Raw genomic sequence first — 20,767 nt, 5'->3', positions numbered from 1 at the left:
GGATAACGTGGGGGTATGTGCATCCTGTCTCATGAGAAAGGTTAGGGGAGTTTCTGAACCCTTCCTCTCTGTTGCTTTCTTTTCTCCATTTCTCTGTCTTGATACAGCGAATAAAAGGAAGCAGGCACTGAACTACCTTGAATCCATGTTAGTATCTAGCGCAGGGAAATTCAGATTTCAGGACATTTATGCAGAATAGCTGTCCTGACCTAGGGGACAGCAGATGCCCGCCCCCAACAAACACCACGTGAGGTACAAAGGAAGCACTTCAGTGCTGCCTTCTCTAGCCTTCTAGAAAATGCAAGCAGGCTTCTGCAGGTAGCAGAGAAACAGTATTTGCTTGTAAGAGCAGGCAGAAGACCCAGTGAAAGTGCTAGTTTGTAGGAACATAAGGAAAATTGGAAAGTACAGGTGATGAATGCTCAAATACAAGTTGTTTTACTGAAAAATATACTTGCAGAACTGAAAGGGCAAGGGGTACCACCTCCAGCACAAGATTTCTGTTTCCTTGCAATAAGCTGAGATTATCTATGTACATGTTGGTGCATAACGAGATCAGATCCCACCATTTCCCTCAGCAGACACCTGAAAGGGGATCTCCTGCCCCACATTCTCAGCCTCTCCCACCCACCCTGGGCTCCACCACAGCACGTATTGATTCAAGAGCCCCACCTGCTACACGAGTGACAACTGCCTGGCAACCCGCAGTTCCAGGGGACAGAGGAAGGCTTCCAAGGAGGATGATCCTCACTGCTTGAGGAACCCCAGCAAAGAGGCTGTTATGCAGATGCTGGAGAAGCAATGGTCTGGGTCAGGCTATAACAGGAGGGCAGCAAAAGGAAAAGGAAAGGTTTCTCTTTCCGGAAGTAAAGCTGGAAATGGCCTCGGAGACCACATACTGCTCCTAAGGGGTTTATGCCACACAAATGGGAAGCACAGGCTCATGAAGACTCCCTTGGTTGTCAAGGCAGCTAATTTCAGTGCAGCTCACTAGTTTCTGTGCCATGGGAGACTTGTGACTGACACACATGTACATCAACACACCAGTCCTCCCCCTGGGCTTGTAAACACCGTATGGAAGCAAATGACACCATAAGTGTTTCATTTAATATTGCCCCTGCAAGGGGCTTCACTGTAACAGTAACAAGAAGGCATCTTTGCCAAGACCTGCCCAGGGCCTGAAGACTCGAGGCAGTAATAGTGCCTCTGGGAAAGAACAGCCAGAGGATGAAGGAGCAAGTCCAAGCAGCTCTGGAACAGCCAAAGTCCAAAGATTCAGAGCTGCTTCAGACAAGCCCTGGCTCGTGCTGGAGGCAGAGGGCTCTGGCCAGGCCCAACACCAGTGCTGGAGGCAGAGGGCTCATGAGCGGCTCCGGTCTTCATGGTTGCCTACAATCATTTTGCTGTAGAGTTTCTGTTGCTCCTCCTTGAACGTGTCTTTCACCTTCTCCCTCTTTAGTCCTCCATCCCTGGGGAAAGAGTCATACCATCAGAGATGCTGCAGGTGTGCACCATCTGAAATTTCAGTTGGGGCTGCTCAGAGCAGGGCAGAGCTCCCGCAACCACCAGACAGCTACCCTTGTACCTTACAGTGCCAGGGCACGCTGCAGACCAACCATCCCCAAGGAGAGTTACTTTCACACCTTGCTCTGCCAGGAGCTGCACCCATGGCCCCACGCTGTGCTCAACATGGCAGTTCTGTCAGAAGTGTGAGCTGCTCTGATACCGCTACAGGAGACTGCCTGCAGAGTCCCTCTGCCCCCCAGATCTCACTGCTTGAAAAAGGAAGTTCCCAAGCTCAACCCACTTCGCTGAGCATCAAGGTAGAACCAGAGTATCCCAGTGCAAGCTGAAATCACAGAATGAAGCCCTGGTGCCCAACACACACAGCAGAAGCAAAGACCTGGGTCACTGCTACAGAAGAGCAGTTTTGGAGGTCACAGGCAACATCCATCTCCATTTCTCCATAGCCCTACTGTGCCCCGTGCAAGACACAAACTTATCTCTGCAGCCCACAAGCACAGACAAGGACACAGGAACAAGGAACCCTGGCACCAGGAAGAGAAAAGCCTGCCTGGACTCACCAGAGCAGATCCACAAGGCCCCCCTGCCTGGCAATGGCTGACTTCACTCGATTGGCAAACTGGACAGCATCCTCTTTGGGCTGTGACAAAACAACACTGTTCAGCAGGAGCAAAGGGCCAAACAGACAGCAGATCAGATAGACCAGGTCCACCTTACTCACCTGCCTGGTCATTGGGGGCAAGTACCAGACACTGCAGACAATGGCCCAGCTAGTCATCATCCTAAGGAGGTAGGTTACCATGCCATATTTGCTGCTGTTCCAAAAGGCATCTCCAAACTGTGGGTCATACTACAGAGGCAGAAGAGCTCATCAAAGTCAGGGAGTGGCTGCACCCTCCCTGAGGCTCCAAGTTCCACCCCAAGCCCAGCAACAGGCCAGCCCTCCCAGAGCACTGCACGGAGTGACCTTGGCTTCCCCCTGCCCTCAGACTGGGCTGTTGACCTAGCAGCACCAAGACCGGGCTGCCAAGACTGAGCTCTCACACAGAGGGCTGCTTGTGCTGTAAGAATGTTTGCTTTGCCATACCTTGATAGCTACAGGGTAAACTGTGGCTCCAATTTCAAAGCTCCCCTTTTTGAACATCATCACAGATGTGTTGTTGATGCACGTTCCTGCAAGAGGCAAGCACAATCTTCTCAACTCCCCTTCGCAAGTCAGTTCAGAAGTCTAAGCTATACAGCCAAGGGCTAGGCCACAGGCACCCAGCAACTGCCCCCTAACACTCACTCCAAACCCTGTTCTCTGCGGGCACAGGACGTGCCGCTGGGACATCATATATCTGACTTCCACATTCTGGGTTCAGTCAGCTCTAAAGATGCAATGTCCCCCTTGCCTCAGGGAAGGGTCTCAAGGCCCTTGGCTGTGTAAGAAGGGAAGGAAGAGAGATGCTGTGCTGTCCCAATGGGTCACCTCCACCAGGTGCCTGTCTGGCCTTGCTCCACAACTCACCTTCTGGAAAGATGAGAATAGGCAGTTTGCTCTTGTCCTGGACGTGCTCTGTTAGCCTAAGTGGAAGAGCGTCACCAGTTAGCACAGGGCACAGCAGCTGTCACTAGCAACCCGCAGAGCATACAGTCCTTATCCTGGGGGCTACCTGGGTGCCAGCAAGTGGCACAGTTCCCAACACCCATGAGGCAAGGCAGTGTCTTCACCCAAGGGACGTGGGCAGCTCCCCCCACTTCCCCAGCCTCCAGACCTCCTCCTGCAGCTAGCAACTGGCACACCTTTTGGCGACAAGGTGACGATCTTTGACCTCAGAGCGTTCAAACCAGACGTGGGGGCAAGCTTTCACCATGGCCCTCTGTATCACACCCATGAGCCCTCCGTGGATCTGACCCACCTGAACAGGGCAAGAAGACACAAGTTACAAGACCAGGGGACACATGAAGGCCCAGGCAGCTCCTAGCTTCACGGCAAAGTTGTGGTTCATCTTTCTACCCCTGCCCTGGAAAGGCTGAGAGGAAAAGTCCCAGGCTTTGACTGGAAGGACAGATGTAGCAAGGCCCAAGTGCTTTCCACATTGCCAGAGGCCCAGCTGGGGAAGCACTTTGCTCTTCTGCGGACGGCAAAGCCCAGAGCTTTATTTGAAAAGCCATGCCCAGATTCCCCTGGTGCTCTGAGTCCCAAACCAAGCTTGCTGGAAAGCCACATGCCATGGGACATCTGTGCACAAGGTCTGAGAGTGCCCTGCGATGTCATGCAGGGAAAAGTAGTTCTGCATGCTCAAAAGCCTTTTGCTGCCTGCTCCTTGTCCCACGAAATATACTTGCTGCTCCCACCACATGCGCAGCCAGGCCCTGGCAGGCAGAGCTGGGGCTGAGGTGCAGACCTTACCATTGCGTAGTAGCCATCACTGGCCAGGATGATCACGTCAATGGGAGATGTGTGATTGGCCACACAGATGCCTCCATTTCGGGGTCTGTTTTCTCTAAATGCAAAACAAAGGTACAGATGAGGACAGAGGAACAAAACATAAGGCCTGCAAGAGGCACAGCACGGAGCAGTTAGTGGAAAGGGACACCCTGCAGCAGACAGTGCCTCCTTACCGGTCATGGTAGGTGATGATGGCTGTGAGGGCGCGCACACAGATCCGGTAACACATCAGGTGGACATGCTTGCTCAGGAACTCCTTACACCTGCAGCCCGGGACAGAAGCTGTCACCCCCTGGTTCTACAGTATCGCCTGTAAGGATGTCACTCAGCCCAGCTGCCCCAGGACATGAGATCCAGGCAAGACTTCACATCTCTCCCACAGGAACACATCTCATCCTGGGTTTTGCTGTCACCTTATGACCACTGATTCTTAACTCGTGAGAAGCAAACCTCAGCCTTTGCTCTCTTCTGTTATCTTTCCTTTCAGAGCCCAGGGCTGAGCTCTGCCATAGGCTTAGTGCTCACATCTAGGCCTTTTGTTTAAAATTACAGGGTGTCTCTTCCTGGGAGGCCACAAATGCCAAGACCACCCACCTTGTCTGCAGCAGGCAGAACAAACAGGCCTTGCAGGAAAACTTCAGGATTCTGAGGTCTCAAACTGCACAGGGGGCTCCCCATTCCCTCTTCCCTCAAACACAAACTCACCTTCCATTTGGCAAATATCCCACCACTGTAGTACCAGTCACCAACAAGCTGATGCCAGTAAACGCCAAGGCTATCCTGCAGGAAGAGGGAAGCTACACGCTAGCATAACCAGGCCACAGGCCCTACTCATCAAGTAGCCCACCTCTCCTGATCATGTTGAACAGGCTCTGTGGAGCTTGGAGACCAGCTGCACTTGCTGCAGTGGGAACATGCCATCAGCACCATCTCGGCAGGAGCACTCACCTGAGGGGCAGGAGGAAGCAGTAGCGGATGAGCACCCCCAGTCCCCAGAGTACAGTGAGGCGCAGACTGATATACTGGAAGTTGTAGTTGGTCCTGCTGAGCAGGTTCCAGGACTCCAGCTCTTCAGCTGAAAACCTCTTGGTCACTTCATCATCCATGATGGTCTCAATGCCTTTGCGGCAGAAATAGAAGATATCTGAGAGCTCAAACTCAGGGGTGTCCAGGGCTTTGCCACTGCCGCTCCGGCGGATCTCCTTGATCTCCTCTTCCAGTGATGTTGGCTCCTTTGCAATGATACCTGCAACATGCCACAGGCAGCTCTGAGCAAAGTATGACTTGCCCATTCAAATGCAGCCGAGAGCCAGGGCCCTTGCTCACTTGCCCACCCTCCACAGGGCCCCCTTCCCTTCTCCAGTTTAGACAGGCATAGACCAGCCCTCCCAACCCCGTAGAAATGAAGGACTGCCTGGGCGCTTCCCTCCCCTTCCTCACAAAACGGACCTCTCCATAGCTCCCTCCACTCCATCTACATGGAGGAGGCTTCCCAGAAAACCTCAGCTGCTCCGAGACACATTTACCTCATCTCCCTAAAAGAATTTTGAACTTCGTATGTACCCATGCAGGGCACAATCTTACCATTGACGTAGGGCTTGTATAATGGATGGTTCTTCTCCTTGGCACCACGCTCTATTCTCAGTGTTGCCCACTGCAAGAGACAAATGATGAGCAAGGTTCACAAGGCTTGTAGCTCCATTTCACACTACCCCTTGTTCTACAGTAGACTTCCAGGAAAGACCATGGTTAAGGGGAGAAGATGGGGCTAAAGCAGGAGGCTTCCATACAGAACTGGAAGAGTGAGTGGTGGACACAACTGAACCAAGGTGGAAGCAGAGTCTGGCCTGGGAGGAATGTTTTTACAGCAGAGACCTGCCTGCCCTGCAAGACAAGAGAACTGATGGGGAGGTGACTAGTACAGGCACAGGACAGCCATGATGTTTGTGCGCCACTCTGCATAGCAGAGCGCCAGGGGGAAGCGTGAGCGCCACAGGGAAGCGGAGAGGTCAGTGCTGATATGGCACAGCAAGATTTTCTGCAGTCTCTGTGTCCTGTAGGCTCTGTTGCACCTGGCATGTGGTTGCCACTGCACAGCTTCTGGGTGGACCGTGCATCCAGCTGGTGTGGCCCACACCACAGCGCAGGAAGCCCATCATGGGGCTGGTGCTATTTTTCAACCCTTACTTCTTCCAAGCTCAAAGCAGAGACTGTGTTTTCAGGCTGCTGCTAAAAACATCAGGCCGATGACAGGATGGGATCCTTCCCTCTCAGATTCAGCTCACAGCTGCTGCTGCTTCTCAGCTGACCAGTCAGTCCAAAACTGCAGCAGCAAGCACCCTTAGACAGCTCTGTGGCAGCTGGCTGCCAGAAACCATGCCCAGACTACCTGTTAGCCATAGAAACCTCTCTCAGCTAATTCTCAAGGACACCAGCAAAAACTGCTGGCTGGATTTCTGATCGGTCTTTCTGCCTGCCCTCCAAGTAACCCTCTCAGCTTCACTCTCTTCTTCATTACACAGGCCTGGGAGAAGAAGCTTCTGAAGGAGGACTTGTGTACAGCATGCCAATTGCTCCAGGCTAGCTGCTCCATCAGGGATCTGTGAAGAAGGGGAAGCTGCTGGAAACTCCTGGCAACCCAGTCTCAGCCCGTGCCAGCATCAGGTCAGAAGGCAGTGATGTGGGAATGCTAACTACATATGCAGTTTCCAGCTCATCCAGCAGCTGCCTTTGCCAGCAGAAGGAACTGCAGGATTGCAGAAGATTGCCTAGACACTGCCATCCCAGAGAAGTCAGGAGAGGAGCTCTCACCCAGCAGGTGCTGAGCAGCCTATGGAGAAGGCGTTCGTTCCTTGCAAGCCCAGCTTGGGCTCTATCCTGACTGCATTAGCAGAAAACCCAGACTCCCATCTGGGGAACAGGAGGCATGTCTCCCTCAGCCACCAACAGTGATGTGTAGCCACCACCCCAACCCCTGCAGCTTGGGCTGTCCCCCCACAGGTTGCCAGACTGGACTGCTGTCCATCTGGGCTATGTTTGCAACACTGGCCTCTAGAGATGCGAAAATCTTTCAGGTAAATAACGCTCCTCAAAAATCCAATTCTGAATGACCAAACCTACCGAGTGAATTTTCCACCAAAACTGTAAGCAGTTGGGCCAGAGTGCTCCTCTCACCCACCACAAAGATTCTTTAATAAAAGCTGAAATAGACTTCAAAGTCTTTTCAGAAAAATAGTTTCAAAATTAAACACCAAAATAGATGCTGAGATTAAACATTCCTGAATTGAAGAAAGGAAAAAAACCCAAAAAACAAAAAAACCAAGGTGAAAAGTTCTATTGTAGATAAACCAAAATTCTTACTGATTTTTTCTCCCAGTTCAGTCACTACATTTGAAGTCAGGTCTTCAGACACCTGTGTTAACAAAGCACCTCACAAAGCCCAGGGTCTTCCCATCCGCACCTCAGGCTTTTTGGGAGGACTCAAGAGTTTAAAGAGCTGAACAGTGCAAATTCCAGGGCTGCCTTCCCAAGCCAGCCAGTACAGAGATACTGCTGGGGAAGACCACCCCTGTTCAAACAGCACTAGCCATATCATAAATCCTTTAGCAGCCTGAACTTCATATTTAAGAGCCTAAAACCTCCCTGTCAATCACAGGTCACCCCTTTGGCTTTTGCCTGGGCTGCAAGGGTAAGGTGGTGTAGGATCTTGGCAAAAATTCTCGTCTCACCAGGGACTTGCTTCAAGGAGACACGTTGGCTGTGAGACAGCCCATAAAACCAGCCTGCAAAAGGCAGGCAAGAGAACAGCACGACCCCAAGCTGGAAAATTCCACTTGGCCTCTCTTTAGCAAGAGGGTCAGCAAGGGCTGCTGGTCGTCCTCAGAGGCTGCAGGTGCAGCCATGGCTGCTGGGCCCAGCAGATGAGCAGGCAGCGCTGCTGAGGGTGAGAGCTGTGGGTTCTGGCCACAGACCTCAGGGCTTGCAGTACAGGAAGCCTTGCCTTACCTCCGGCTTTGGCTTCATCCAAACATGACCCGGAGAGAGGCAGCCTGCTGACTGCAGCCTTGCCCCTCCCCATCACACCCTACACCCCTTTTGGCTTCCTTCCATATCAAATTATACCAGGCACACTGCCTTGCCTAGGACATTAACCCACCCAGGCACACACCTCCTTTCAGCACATTGACAGATTCTCCCGCGCCACCGCATGCTTACAGGCCACGCTATATCCTACTGCTTTACTTACAACATTAATTACTGGGGAAAAAAATGCTCATCAACAGAGCTCTAGTAAACTACATTTGGATGAGATGACCCAAACAGGTCATGTGGCACCAGCACACGTCACCAACAAACCAACCTCTCACCCCAGTCACCTGCAATGCTCTGCTGAGGGGCAAAAGCCTCTCTCCCTGGCACAACCACGCTTGACAAGACCCCTGTAAACAGACAGAAAATTACGAAAACAACTTACCTGGAAAATCTTTAATAAAGTTTTCATGTAAACCTTGCGGATGCCAAAGGAGACCCCAAAAATTGCTGGCACAATGATGAAAACCAGAAGCAGAGTGAAGAGGACAGTTATAGAAATCCCCAGGAGATTAACAACCAGGCTGTCAAAGGGGAGCAGGAGGAACATGGTGAAGGGCCCAGGCAAGGCTGGAGCCCTGCAGCCAGACAGAAGGGCTGCCCACAGCAATAAACCAGTCCTCCTGTTATTCAACAACAGTCTCACACATGCACTGAGTTCGCAGCCTGCTCACAGACCCCATTCCAAAATTCACATCCTTTTCAGGCTCTGCAAGAGAGGGAACACAACAGGATCAGGGCAAGCAGTTGGGAAAACAAGCGAACAGTCTGCTGGAAGCCCAGGTGAGTTCTGACAGTGTGGGCTGAGGTGCTCAAAGACGATGGAACACACACAGAGGTTCCTCCATAGGTGTGCAGTGAGCACTGCGCTGACACAACTGCGCAAATGGATATCCTCCCAAGGCGCCGCTGAGCAAGTCCTGCTGTGGGGCGGCTTGTGAAGAACCTGGCAGCAGAATCCCCTTCTGGCTGCTGAAAGCATGCAGAGTCTCTTCACAGGGAAAAGGTGGAGTCCATCCCTGAGCCTGCATTGGAGGAGATCGAGGGAGTTAGCACTTGCAGGAGCCTACTGTGTGCGGAGCTATTGTTGTTCTTTCTGTGAGGACACAGGCAGTAACAGAGATCCTTGCATGACGCCTGGAACAAGTTTAAATCCGGAGGCCCCTGTCATCCACTCATGCTGAAGGGTCATTATAGACATGAATGAAGCCTGTGTCCCTGGAAAGCTCTTCAAACAGCAAGTTGGCTTCTTGGCAGATGAGGCACTCACATGTCACCAGCACTAGTGGAGGAAAGAGAAACCGAAGTCAGGCAAGTCACGCACCTCGGAGAGATGTCAACTCAGTGAGGGTGGCAGGAAGCCAGGGACAGTGGGCTCTGAAACCTGGAAGATAGCACTTGGGCTGGTCACATCACTCAGAGCAGCTCCTGAGACACAGCAGGCTCAGACTGGCACTCCAGCTACTGCCTGGCACTGTCACAGACTTGGGAATTACCCCTGCTGCCACTCGTCCCGTATTTTCATACCACCCACACCTCAGATTGAGCAGACTTGTCCAGAACCACGCCTATTACACAGGACACTGCAATCTGGTCCCAAGCACAGGAAAGGAGTCAATGGAGTGACATAAAACCCGTCCTCACGATAAAGATCTTATCACTGCTCTCATTTCAGAGGCATCTGAGAGCGCTGAGCTAACCAGGTACCCAGATTCCTGGGAAGGCATCACTTCCTCTACTGCTGTACACACATTTCCCCCACCACCACCACCCCCAGCACACCAGGCAGCTTCACAAACAGCTCAGGACAGGGAGTTAGCCCAAGGGGACAATTAATGACGATGATTAGTCAAAGTGGAACTTGCCGGGGACACGAGACCGCCAAAGTCAAACACTCAGCACTACAGCCCTTCCGGGGCAGGACTCCCTCCATGCCATGGCTATGTGCAAGGCCAACCCAGGTAGTAAAAACAGATGAGTCTGTTCCGGGGGGACTCCCCTCCAGACACTGCTTTCACCTGGCTTCGAGCAAAGGCTTCGGAGCGCCAGCCTGAGGATGGGCTTTAGCCGGTGGGCAACAAGCACGCAGGAGCTGAGGAGAATCTGGAAGATCCTCTCGCTCCCCCCGTACAGTGTCTTCCAGCTGCTGGCATAGCACTGCCACACCAGTGGAGCCAAGAATGTTGCTGGCGCTCCAAGGAACACACACACCGTGTCCTGGGAGAGGCACCTCTGCAGCCACGTGTGTAACTGCCCACCACACCACAGCTGTCACCCATCGGGGCAGACCGGGACTGGTGCTGGCAAACTGGTCAGAGGAGCCCCCCGAGCCGGCACAGGGCTCGGCTATCACGTTCCTGCCCGGTGTCACCCCGCTGGGGCAGGTCACGCACCGGGCAGCCCTCGGGCCACAGCCGCTGGGCCGCTGGGCAGGACGGCGCCGCCGGCGCCCCCGGGCTGGCAGGTCGCCGCTCGGGCCGCACCGCCCCGGGGTGGCAGCGGCACCCGCCGGCCCGCGGCGAGGCCTAGGGGCACGGCGGCCGCATCCCGTACCGACTGCTCCGGGCTGCAGCGCCGGGCTCCGCACTGGCGGCCGCAGGCCGATCGCTTCCACTCGGCCCACGGACACGCGTAACGGCTCCTCCGGGGCCGCGCCCCGCGGGCGCAGCGAACCGCGGCGGGGCCGAGGCTCAGCACGGCGGCCTTCGGCCTCGGCGTGTGCGCGTCGGGCGACGAGCGCCGCGTGGGGCGAGCTCCCGCCGGCAGCCCACGGCCCCGGCCAGCCCCGCTCCCCCGCCCCGGGCCAGGTCGGGCGGCACTGGGCGCCGGGGGGGGCGCTGCGGCGCGGCCCGCACCATGGCGGGGAGGCCGCGCTCGCCGAGGCGGACACCGGTTAACGGTCCGCGGCCTCGCCCCGCCCGGGCGCGCAGACCCGCCGGGCGCGGCGGCCCCAGGCCCGCGCGGGGAAGCCGGGGCTGAGCCGCCGAACCGCGCCGCACGGGTCACGCACTCACCTGCCGCCGCCGCCGCCGCCGCCGCCGCCGGGCCCCGGCTCCGCCCCCGCCACGTGCCGTGCGCGCCCCTGCCCCGCGCTGCGTGAGTTGACGTCAGCGCGCCGCCCGCGGGGCCGCGCCCGCAGGAGCGCGCCGTCCCGCCCGCCGCCGACAGAGGGCGCCCGCCCCCCCCCGCCCCTCAGGCAGAGGCAGCATTCGCGAAGCGCCGTCACTTTATTAACTCCCCGTTACAGCACCAGCGACCGGACGCGACCCCGCCGCCCCCCGCCCCGCCCAGTGACCGCACGGCTGCCCCCGCGGCGAGCCCTCCTGGGGACCGTGGCTCGGGGAGTGCCCACGGCGGCAGGCTGGCAGGGCGGCTGCAAGCTGGGAGGTCTGCCGAGACCCCAGGCCCTGGGGGGTGCACACCCCACCCCAGCCACTCCACACAAGGCACTTGGGCAGCACCAGGACCCCCGTGGCTCACAGGGCTGGCTCTCGCCCAAAGCAGAGATGGGGTCCGCAGGCCTCAGCCATCCCTTTGTCACCCCCCTACTCTCACAGCAGCATCGCCTTGAGAACTGAGGGGCAGGACTTACACCCAGCAGCAGCTTCTAGCCTCAACGGCAGGAGCCAGCAGTGAAGAAGCTTCCACAGAGGCCAGCAGCTGCTTGTATGGCAACAAGCCAGACACATGGAGGAGCTAATAAGAACACCTGTGAGCAGCATCTTCTGCAGCTGACCCCTCCCCAAAGACCCTTGCACCATAATGAGAACACAGAAGGGACCTACACCTCTCCCCATGCTGATTTCCTACCAATAAGGAGCCTGGGTCTCTGAGCGCCGCCAGGTCTGCAAGTGAGAAAGGACCAGGGCGGCAGCCCGAGAAGTGCCAAGATGCTCCCAGGCCCTGCTGGAACTCTTCACGGCATGGGAGGGAGAGCAAATCATGCCTGTGTGGCAGATCCTGTAATTCCTCCCATGGTTGTTGTCCCAGTGGGTGTTCTGCCCACACTGGAAAGAGATGCAGAACTCTGTGGCCCTGCAGGAAATGGATGGCTTGGGCAGGGCAAGCTCAAAAGAGAAGATGTCTGTGTCAGCTGAGCCATATGTGCTATGCATGTACCGGCAGGAGATGTCCCGGAAGCTCTTCCAGCCATCAAAGCTGATGCGGACCATCACCTTCTTCTCATACTCGATGTTTCTGACCTTCACTGTCCCTGACAGGGCACGGTCCTGGATCAGGCAGTTCTCCAGGCAGACAAGGTTGCTGTGTAGGCGGCTGCGGAAAGTCGTGTAGTCCACAGAGGGCTGAGGGAAGTCCAGCACATACCTGCACACTTCTGGGCACAAGTCCTGCAGCCTCGGTCGGAAGCAGGCAAGGTCAGACAGGGCATGCTGTAAGTCACAGAGGTCCTCCTCGATCTTTGAGAAGAAGCGGACAGCCGTCAGTGAGAGCCCTTTCATGTCAGCAAACACGACTCTCTTCTTCTTCTGGCCCTTTGAGCTCTTGGTGCTGTCTCGCCGCTCGGGCTCTGCACTCAGTTTCTGGTTGAGACAGGACCGGAGGGGTTTGCGCCCACGGTTGCCCCGTAGCTCCTCGTAGGAGTTCAGCAGCTTGCGGATGGGGGGCGAGTGGCTCCCGCAGAGCCGCATGGCCAGGTCCACGGGCATGGCTGGGGGCGCGACGGCCCGCGCGCTATACACCTGGAAAAGCCTAGAGGCGAAGAGGGGGTCAGGCGGCGTGTTCCCGGCTGCGGCTCCCCCCACCCCCGCCCGCCCCGCGCTCACTCGCCGCAGCTCATCGCCTCCCGCCCGGTCCGGTCCCGCTGCCGGCGGCTCCGCGCAGTCAATGGAGCCGTGGGAGCGCCGGCGGCCGGGACACCCCGCGGCCGCGGCGGCAGCCAATCAGCGCCGGGGACACGCCCCCGAGCGGCCAATAGGGGCCCGGCGCTGCCCCGCCCCGGCGGGCTGAGCCCGCGCCCCCCCGCCGTGCCGCAGGGCCCCCCGGGCGGCGCGGCCCCCGAGGGAGCGGGGCACGGAGAGCCGGCCGGCCCGGGTGCCGAAGGCCACCGCCCCTGTGCCGGGTAGCGCTCCGGGCTGCGGCCTTCTCACCCTCCGGGACGGGGCAGAGCCCCGCTTGCGCTGCCGAACGCAGCCACAGAGCGGCCTAACAGGAGGCGCAGCACTGAGAAAGCTCCTAACGCCACAAAAACTTGCTTTTCAAAGGCAAACGTGTTCTGGACTGCCAACACCCAGAGGAAGCTACAGGAAGAAGAGGAGCGTGTTCCTCTCACACCGTCTTCAGTGGTGGGAGGTTTGAACCGTTGTTTTACATCCCTTTGCAGGCGCTTGTCTGAAGACATTTACTTCCAGGGTGTCTGAGCATAAATAATGCCCCAGGCTCCAGGCTCACTCTCTACCAAAAGCAAATCTAACTCAAGTTTCTTACCCCAGATCCTTTGCCCTGAAAAAGAAATTCACTCATGCCTGAGCAGGCAAGAGCCACTGTGGTGTCCCTGACATCTATAATCAAAATCACCTTCTCTGTTTAGCTTGCATGTGACTCCTTGACAGAAAAGTCCGCCACATAAATCAGATCACCCCTGCCCTGTACTACCGGCTAATCTCTCCAGAGCTGTCTAGCCATTTATGTTAAGCAGCCCTGATTGCTCCTGCTGACAGCACAGATTTCCATCAGCTCATGACACAACCCACCTATCTGTATTTATATATGGCTCTCCATCACTACCACATCTGAATGTCTCCAGCACAACACAAGACACCTCTCACAACCACCAGAAGCAAGCTTGAACCCAGTGCCTGGCTGGAAAAAATCTGCAGTTCAGCTCTGGCTTCAGTCAGCAAAAACATCAGAAAAAGAAGTGAGAGACTCAAGATGGCACCATCCCCCTAGAAGGACGCATGGCACTTGTGTCACTGCTGGCCAGACGCTCCTGCCTGAGGAGCAGCAGGGCAGCCATCACCATCTTTGTGGGTGACCAGGAGCCAGATGTGCTCGTCTGGCTGGGCCCACAGCAGCTAGAGACATCTGCTCATGGCCAGGACTACCAAATACCAGCCCCCAGCACCAAAGCAGATCCATCTGCCAGGCCAACGCCAGGCCTCCTGCCACCAGCACACAGCTGACTCACTGTGCCACAAGCCTTGGGCTGAAGCCGTGGCTGGTAACCGCGCCAGAAGCAATGCTCCCCATTTCCAAGGCCAGCACCACATCCCTCTGCAGAGGTCAGCTGGAGGATCAGCTGTAGCATACTCACCCCTACAAGGTTTAACTGCAGCTGCAACTGCTCAGATTACAAACCCAAGCAAGATCCCAACGAGGTCATGACAACAAACTGTCCCCCTTATCTCTGAACCAAGGGCTCATGGTCTTGCAAGTTGTCTGCTTTTGAACCTTTTGACTACTTGAAACTTTACTCCACGATTTCCAGTTGTTTCCCCATCGTGTAAGAAAGTTTGTGTGGTAGTTATTGTGACTAGGTAGTATTGTGACTAGGTAGTATACCAGTTGTTTCCCCATCGTGTAAGAAAGTTTGTGTGGTAGTTATTGTGACTAGGTAGTATTGTGACTAGGTAGTATACTAGGTAGGTGTGTGGTAGTATTGTGACTACCCTCCCTGAATCATGTTATATATTTGAGATCAATTTCCTGTAGATATCCAGGAAAAAAGAAATAGAACCACCTTTGGATTACTTTTCCTAATCAGGACTTTCAGAGGACATCACTTTCACAAAAGCCTCATCTTCTTGACAAAGTTGCAGACACTTCCCTTTCCCCCAGCACAGACAGAACAGAGGCTCAGTGTTAGCAGCAAGGTAGTATCCAGTCCCAGAAGTGTCCCAGTATTTAGTCATGGAAGGACACAAAAAGCAGACAGCAGCGTTTTCAGGTATGCCAAAACTGAATTTCATTGAGCCTGACTGGTTTTAGCCTACTAGCCATTGTCAAAAATCCTGCACTGCCTGTGATGACATTGCCACACACCAGCTGCCAAGACTCCAGAGAGGAGCTGTACTGAAGGCACTCTGGAAACAATCAGATTCAGTTAAGATCCAGCTGCTTGAAGAGGACAGGCACCCCTTATGCTCACATTGCCGCAGCCACGTGAGATACAGTGGTGAGGCAAGTACTAGCTGTCTGGGCAATTGTTCAGTCAAACTTAATAGGGCCAAGGAGAAAGTCTTCCAGACGTGTCACCTAGACATTCTCCAAGCAGCTCTTCCGTAGCACACTTCTGCACCAGCAGATTAACAATGACTTTGGCTGGGAGCTTCAGTCACCTCTGTGAAGCTGCCCGGGCTGTAGATATGGGCAGGGCAGAATCCACAGCCCTTTCTGGGGGGCTGGGCAGAGGTATGTGCTAATGATTCCTACGGATTAAACCCAGCCTCCTCTTAATGTCTATACTTAAAAGAATCTTCTTTACCTAAATGGATTTATTAGGAGCACTATAAACCAGGCATGCAAAGCCACTCACCCCACAAGATGCACTGTCACCCCCCACGTAGCAGAGGAAGGGGAGTGTCAAGAGGAGCACCAGGCTGCTCCTCACACAGACAACCATGCAGGCAAGACTGTCTCAAAGGAACAGGAGCCACTGTCTGTCAACGCACATGACAGACACGAAGCTGAAGTAGCATGGGACACTGGCTTCTCCTCCAACTAGAAGAGGCACACAGGGGCCAACAAGGCTGGAGGAACTTTTCCTCTGTGTGACCAGCATAAAGGAATTGCTGTCCCCCTTGCCCCAGCAGCTGTTTCAGCAGAAGGGAGCTTGACAGTCTGTACCTCACAACCGCAATCAGAAGCTGTACCAGAACCTCTCACTCTGTGGAGGGAGGGCATTCAGATCACACATAGTGCAAAGCTGTGTTTTCCTAAGCCCATGATTACAGCTGTTCCATTTTAGTGAAACTGGTTGCTAGTGGTCTTAAATAAGGCATCCCAACAGCTATACGCTGAAGCTTTCCAGAAAACGCCCTCCAATTCGTCACTTTGCATTTGTTCTATTGATCAAGTCTCCCTGCACAGGGAGCTGAATGCTCTGCTGCAGAAATCTAATACAGGGCACTGGCCTGATAGGAAGCAACATAAATGACACAAAGCATAAAAGGTGATGTAAAACCAAGACTCCTGTTCTCATGCTGCAGCTATGGACTGTTCTGGGAAAGCTCTGCCAGCCTCATGCTCCAATATCATTCTGAACAACATGAAGGCACCACAAGCTTACAAAACTCCTCAGAGTTCTTCCACAGTGCTCAGCTGCTGACCATGCAGACCACCCTGTATAAGGGCTCCGGTTACTCTGGAGTTCACTGACCAAGGCAGTCTTGAGCTTTAGGATTAGCTGCAATCTCCCTGCAATTAGCTGCAATTAGTGGTGCAATCTCCCTGAAGTCAGCCAGTCCAAAGAAGCAGGTTAGAAAAGGCTGGAAAAGCAGCAAGGCCTCTCACTCTCCTTGCTGGACTTGATCCACACGCAGAATTTCAAAAGGTGAAACAGCAGCACTCAAACCCTCTGCGCAGGACCTGCTCTGGTGTTGGCTTTATGCAAAGCCTGTGCACGTAGCAGAAGCACAGGTTGAAACACAAATTTTACATGGGCAGTATAAAGACCCCATGGCTCTGGCACAAACGCCCTGGGCATGAACCAGTTGCTCTGGTTAAGAGGTTTGTGACAAACCTGTGCATGCTGTCTGACATTTCCAAAGCTTTGATTGTGGTTACACCACTCACAAATCTGATCAGAGAAAACACAGCTCCCCATGGCTCCTGGAGGCATTCACTTCTTGGCCCAGGCCAAGAAATGCCACTGTCAGCATAAGGTCCAGGTAGCAATTCCAAATCCAGGCCTACTGTGCATGCAAGTCTCAGATACCTGTAATGGCAAGGGTGGGTATTTCACAAGGATAGTGCTGTTATGGCCAAAATGCCAGGAAAAAGCAGCATAACTCCTCTCTGGCCCTATTAGAAGGGGCTGTACTGACACAACTGTATCCACACTGGAACACAGGCTACATACACAGAACAAAGCTTGTGCAGCCTGCCTTCCCCAAAGGCAGGGTCTTTCCAACTAAGGACAGACTTGCTGTTTGGCCTGCATAATGTTTCAAGGGAGAAACTGAGGGAAGTAGAAACCCTGAATTAGAACCCTACCTTCATGGCCATATCCTAGCTGTTACTTCGTCAGAAAGACAAAGGGAACAAATCTGGTAAACATTTCACCCTCCCCTCTCACTGCAGGTAACAAGCTCGGGCTAAGTTCTCCACACAGGACCCCATGACTCTCCCTTTGCTCTGAGCTGCAGTTCCCATCCTTAACGTGTTCCAAATCCCTCCTGCTCCTTCTGCAAGAACCAAGATTTGCTCTGCCACCATATATCATCATGTGTAACTTTTTTTCTCGATGGAACATGTGACAAAGATGGTGCAGAAGTATCCCCCCACCCTTGTTGCGGTTCACCTCAGAGGAACTGGCCACTTGCACAACAGCAGGTTGTGTAGATCCTGTGATGAGATCAAAGCTGATGGGGGAAGGCAGAGTTTACATAGCTGGTTGCCACACCATTTAGTCAGTTTCCACCCAATAGCCTAATTTAAAGAACAGTGATAAACTGGAACAGGAATGAACACAAAGCTGCAGGTTTAAAAAGAGAGCACCCTGCTATTTACAAAAGGTGTATTCACCTTTGAGTATAGATGTGCTCTGTCCACATCTGCTGTCAAACCAGCCTGGGATCTAGAGAGGCAGTAGCTACACTTGTCCCTCCCTCAGGACTCCAAGGGGACTATGCAAGGTTGCTGCAAAGCCTTGCTGGAGGGAGTGCTGTGACACAGATTGCCCTCGCTCAGCAGCACCAGAGAGGAGTCTGGCTGTATTCCAGGCATGTCATAAGCAATTAAAGAGTTCAATGAGCTGTGGGGGCAATGAGCCCCTCTGCATCAGCAAAGGTGTCCCGCTGCTTTATTTGCATGTTTTCAAGGGTACTCCTTTCAACACCACTGCTGCCCTCCCCAGCCATGCTGCTTACCCAGGTGGCCCCACAGCCCCACCCAACGTCCCCGATGACAGTGGTGGCTGCCCCCACCGTCACTGCGGTCCTGGCCCCACACTTACCACTCACCCTTCAGATGAGCTGCACCGCTCCCGAAGCCACCAGTGGGGCTATGGTCCTGTATCGGATGAGATGCTGTGAGCCCTCCTCCAGGTCAATGGCGTACTCTCTGCCAAGGACAGAAGTGATGCTGAGCTGCCTCTGTTGTTCTGCTGTAACCCATGTCTCTTCTGTGGGACTAGCTCAGGTACGTACACCATACAGGGAAGTGCCCACCTACCTCTGCTCATCTGTCTCTGGCTCAACCAGGATGTTCTCCTGCCGCTCCAACACCCTCAGGAACACAAAGGAGTCCAGGTTGGGCTTCGGAACTACAGACAAAGGATGCAGAGCACAAGCTCAGTATTCACTTATGCTCTTCTGCAAGACACTGAGCTGACAGAAGGGTACGAGGGACAGCAAACTCAGGGCCAGTAAAGGAATTGCCAGATGCTTCTGATCAGATGTAGTGTGCACAGCCTTGACTTAAGACAAGGCTCAACGGCAGGGGCAGCATGATCTTCTGACAGCAGTATCAAGCCATGTACCACACGGCAGAGCAGTGTTACGACACTGTCGTCACATCATCTTTGCTGCTACTAAGCACTAGCTGGAGGACTACGCTTTTTAACATTTCATGCTCCCCGAAGTCTTCCCCACACCCCTGCCACTGTAATCTTCAGATCACCCCAGAGTCTGGATGCACTCACCTGATTTTAGGAGAGACACTTTCTGTAGGTTGGGTGGCATGTGTTTTAGGGCCACGTTTTTCAGGTAAGTCTCTGTGTTTGCCATATACCTGAAACAAACCATTGGAGCATTTACTGGTTTAATCAAATACAAATTCTCAGGAAGAGTATTGACTCAAAATGCCAGCAAGTAACATCTCCCACTCCCACAGGCATGGCCAGAGGCAAGCCTAATGGCTTGTCCCGGTAATGGGCTCAGAGTTACTGGAGTTATTTTATTTCAGTCCACATGGAAACCTACCAGTAAAACCCATGATTCTTACTGCAAACCTAAGGCTAACAGTCTTAAGAACTGTTCAGCATGATACACGGGCAAGTTCTCCCTCCCTCTTTATAGGTTGTAGATGCATCCAAAACCTACTCACTCTTTAGCAAAAGCAAACTCCTCTGGTGACAGAATGGAAGGCTCCCCTTCGGTTCGAGACTTCTCCTTCTCCAGGACATGGGGGAAAAACTTCTCTATCTGATATTGGAACAAAATCCCAAAGACTGAAACTAGTCAGTAGTTTAGTGCCTACAGTCTCTGCTCTTCTCTTACAAGCACCAGTCCACTGCTGTAAAGGTTTATACAGCAGCTGCAGGCCTGCCCAAATACCTGTTCCTGCCTTAATGAGTGATATAGTCAACTAGGGTCTGCAAGCTACACAACTGTATGTGTACGTGGCAGAACCCAGGCAGAACACGCAAGCACTTCATTGTGTCATCCTGGGCTTAGACGGGGTAAGAAAACACTCATTGCAACGCTGTGATCTCCCTTCATTCAACAGAAAAATGCGTCTAAGGAATTAATTCCTTCCGGTTGCACTTAAGAGGATACAGATAGAGTGTGCTTTATTTAAGTGCCTTGCTGAAGCAGGCGGCCTTGTATGGGTAAAAATCACTCGTGAAGTCACCCTTTTTCATCCCCTGGGCAGCACAGCAAGCATTACCTTCACAAGCCTACATCGCAAGTAGCTGCTGAGCACATAACGGATCCTTTCAATCTCCATGCGGTGAATGCTGACCTTCAAGTCTCCTCTCTTTGCCCGTTTCAAGTTTGCCTCCTGCAAAGAAAGGTAAACAGAAATTAAACGGTTGAAACGCCAAACAAGAAACAGAGTGGAAGACAAGTTTTGTAAATAGAGCCCACAAAAATAGACTGCAGCTGTTTTTGGTGACACAAAGCATACTGTTTCCTTGCATCTCCCAGTCCCCTCTCAAGACAAGCTCGAAGAAGGTACTCAGATGAGCCTTGTACCCCAGCGACAGAGGAGCAGATAACCCTCGTAACCCCAGAGAGACCCAAGCACGCATCTGCCAAGCCAGGCAACCAGGGCCTGCCTACACCACCACCTTAGCCCAGCAGAACCTACCATATGGTCCAGCTGCTCCACAACACACTCGATGACCTCAGGTTTGCTCTCCAGCAGCTCTGGAGCAAACTTCTCATTCAGCCAGGCCTGAAAGAATGCACGATGTCAGCAGAAGCAAGGAACGCACCTGCCACATGCCAGAGTCCCCAGAGAGGCCAGGAACTCGGCCACCCCTCCTCCGGCAAGGCCAGAGGCCCAGCCCCGGCCGCCCCACAAGGGCCCCAGAGCGCCCCGGGCCCCGCGTTCCGTCATCCCCGCCCTGCCCCTGCCCAGGGGCCCGGGCCCGGCCGCTCCCCCCAGCCCGCACTACCTGCTCCAGGCTACGGATGAGCTGCGCCGGGGTGAGCACCAGCTCCTCGCTACAGCCGTCCGAGTCCGCCCCCGGGGCCCCACCGTCCGCCGCCGCCGCCGCCGCCATTCCGCCGGTCTCCCGCCAACCGCGGCGCCCCGCCCCGCCCCGCCTGCGCGCCCCGCCCCGCCCCGCCTGCGCGCCCCGCCCCGCCGGCG

The 20,767-nt window shown here is 54.3% G+C and overlaps 3 protein-coding genes across 3 annotated transcripts; all 3 read right to left on the bottom strand.

The window, feature by feature from the left end:
* Positions 1-1,085: 1,085 nt before the first annotated feature.
* Positions 1,086-8,603, bottom strand: GPAT4 (glycerol-3-phosphate acyltransferase 4). The gene is made up of 12 exons (XM_056362885.1): positions 8,433-8,603; positions 5,543-5,612; positions 4,907-5,204; positions 4,664-4,738; positions 4,132-4,221; positions 3,920-4,013; positions 3,310-3,425; positions 3,035-3,090; positions 2,612-2,697; positions 2,246-2,374; positions 2,085-2,164; positions 1,086-1,469 (listed from the first exon to the last, which is right to left on the bottom strand). The coding sequence occupies exons 1-12, from the start codon at positions 8,595-8,597 to the stop codon at positions 1,361-1,363; spliced, it is 1,368 nt and encodes a 455-aa protein (XP_056218860.1). The 5' UTR covers positions 8,598-8,603; the 3' UTR covers positions 1,086-1,360.
* A 2,669-nt stretch (positions 8,604-11,272) lies between these two features.
* Positions 11,273-14,538, bottom strand: LOC130160440 (protein phosphatase 1 regulatory subunit 3C-B-like). Its single transcript, XM_056362886.1, has 2 exons — positions 12,832-14,538; positions 11,273-12,757 (listed from the first exon to the last, which is right to left on the bottom strand). Exons 1-2 carry the CDS (start codon positions 12,843-12,845, stop codon positions 11,854-11,856), a joined length of 918 nt encoding a protein of 305 aa, XP_056218861.1. The 5' UTR covers positions 12,846-14,538; the 3' UTR covers positions 11,273-11,853.
* On the bottom strand, positions 12,721-20,722 carry GINS4 (GINS complex subunit 4). The gene is made up of 8 exons (XM_056362887.1): positions 20,571-20,722; positions 20,261-20,347; positions 19,838-19,951; positions 19,274-19,371; positions 18,870-18,958; positions 18,401-18,491; positions 18,190-18,289; positions 12,721-12,757 (listed from the first exon to the last, which is right to left on the bottom strand). The coding sequence occupies exons 1-7, from the start codon at positions 20,676-20,678 to the stop codon at positions 18,193-18,195; spliced, it is 684 nt and encodes a 227-aa protein (XP_056218862.1). The 5' UTR covers positions 20,679-20,722; the 3' UTR covers positions 12,721-12,757; positions 18,190-18,192.
* Positions 20,723-20,767: the final 45 nt, after the last annotated feature.

The sequence above is a fragment of the Falco biarmicus genome, chromosome 18 (assembly GCF_023638135.1).
Source record: "Falco biarmicus isolate bFalBia1 chromosome 18, bFalBia1.pri, whole genome shotgun sequence".
NCBI classification, from domain to species: domain Eukaryota; kingdom Metazoa; phylum Chordata; class Aves; order Falconiformes; family Falconidae; genus Falco; species Falco biarmicus.
Note: the sequence above shows the minus strand (reverse complement) of the source record. Positions and strands in the feature narration are given on the sequence as shown.

Bases quoted from the DNA above. Each gene is read 5' to 3' on its own strand.
- GPAT4 (XM_056362885.1), bottom strand. From the start codon at position 8,597: ATGTTCCTCCTGCTCCCCTTTGACAGCCTGGTTGTTAATCTCCTGGGG. The intron at 3,091-3,309 runs GTGTGCCAGTTG...TCTTCCACTTAG, and splicing joins CGTCACCTTGTCGCCAAAAG to GCTAACAGAGCACGTCCAGG. The intron at 2,375-2,611 runs GTATGGCAAAGC...CTGCCTCTGTAG, and splicing joins TTTACCCTGTAGCTATCAAG to TATGACCCACAGTTTGGAGA.
- GINS4 (XM_056362887.1), bottom strand. From the start codon at position 20,678: ATGGCGGCGGCGGCGGCGGCGGACGGTGGGGCCCCGGGGGCGGACTCG. The intron at 20,348-20,570 runs GTAGTGCGGGCT...GCATTCTTTCAG, and splicing joins TCATCCGTAGCCTGGAGCAG to GCCTGGCTGAATGAGAAGTT. The intron at 18,492-18,869 runs GTGAGTGCATCC...CTTTGTCTGTAG, and splicing joins AGTGTCTCTCCTAAAATCAG to TTCCGAAGCCCAACCTGGAC.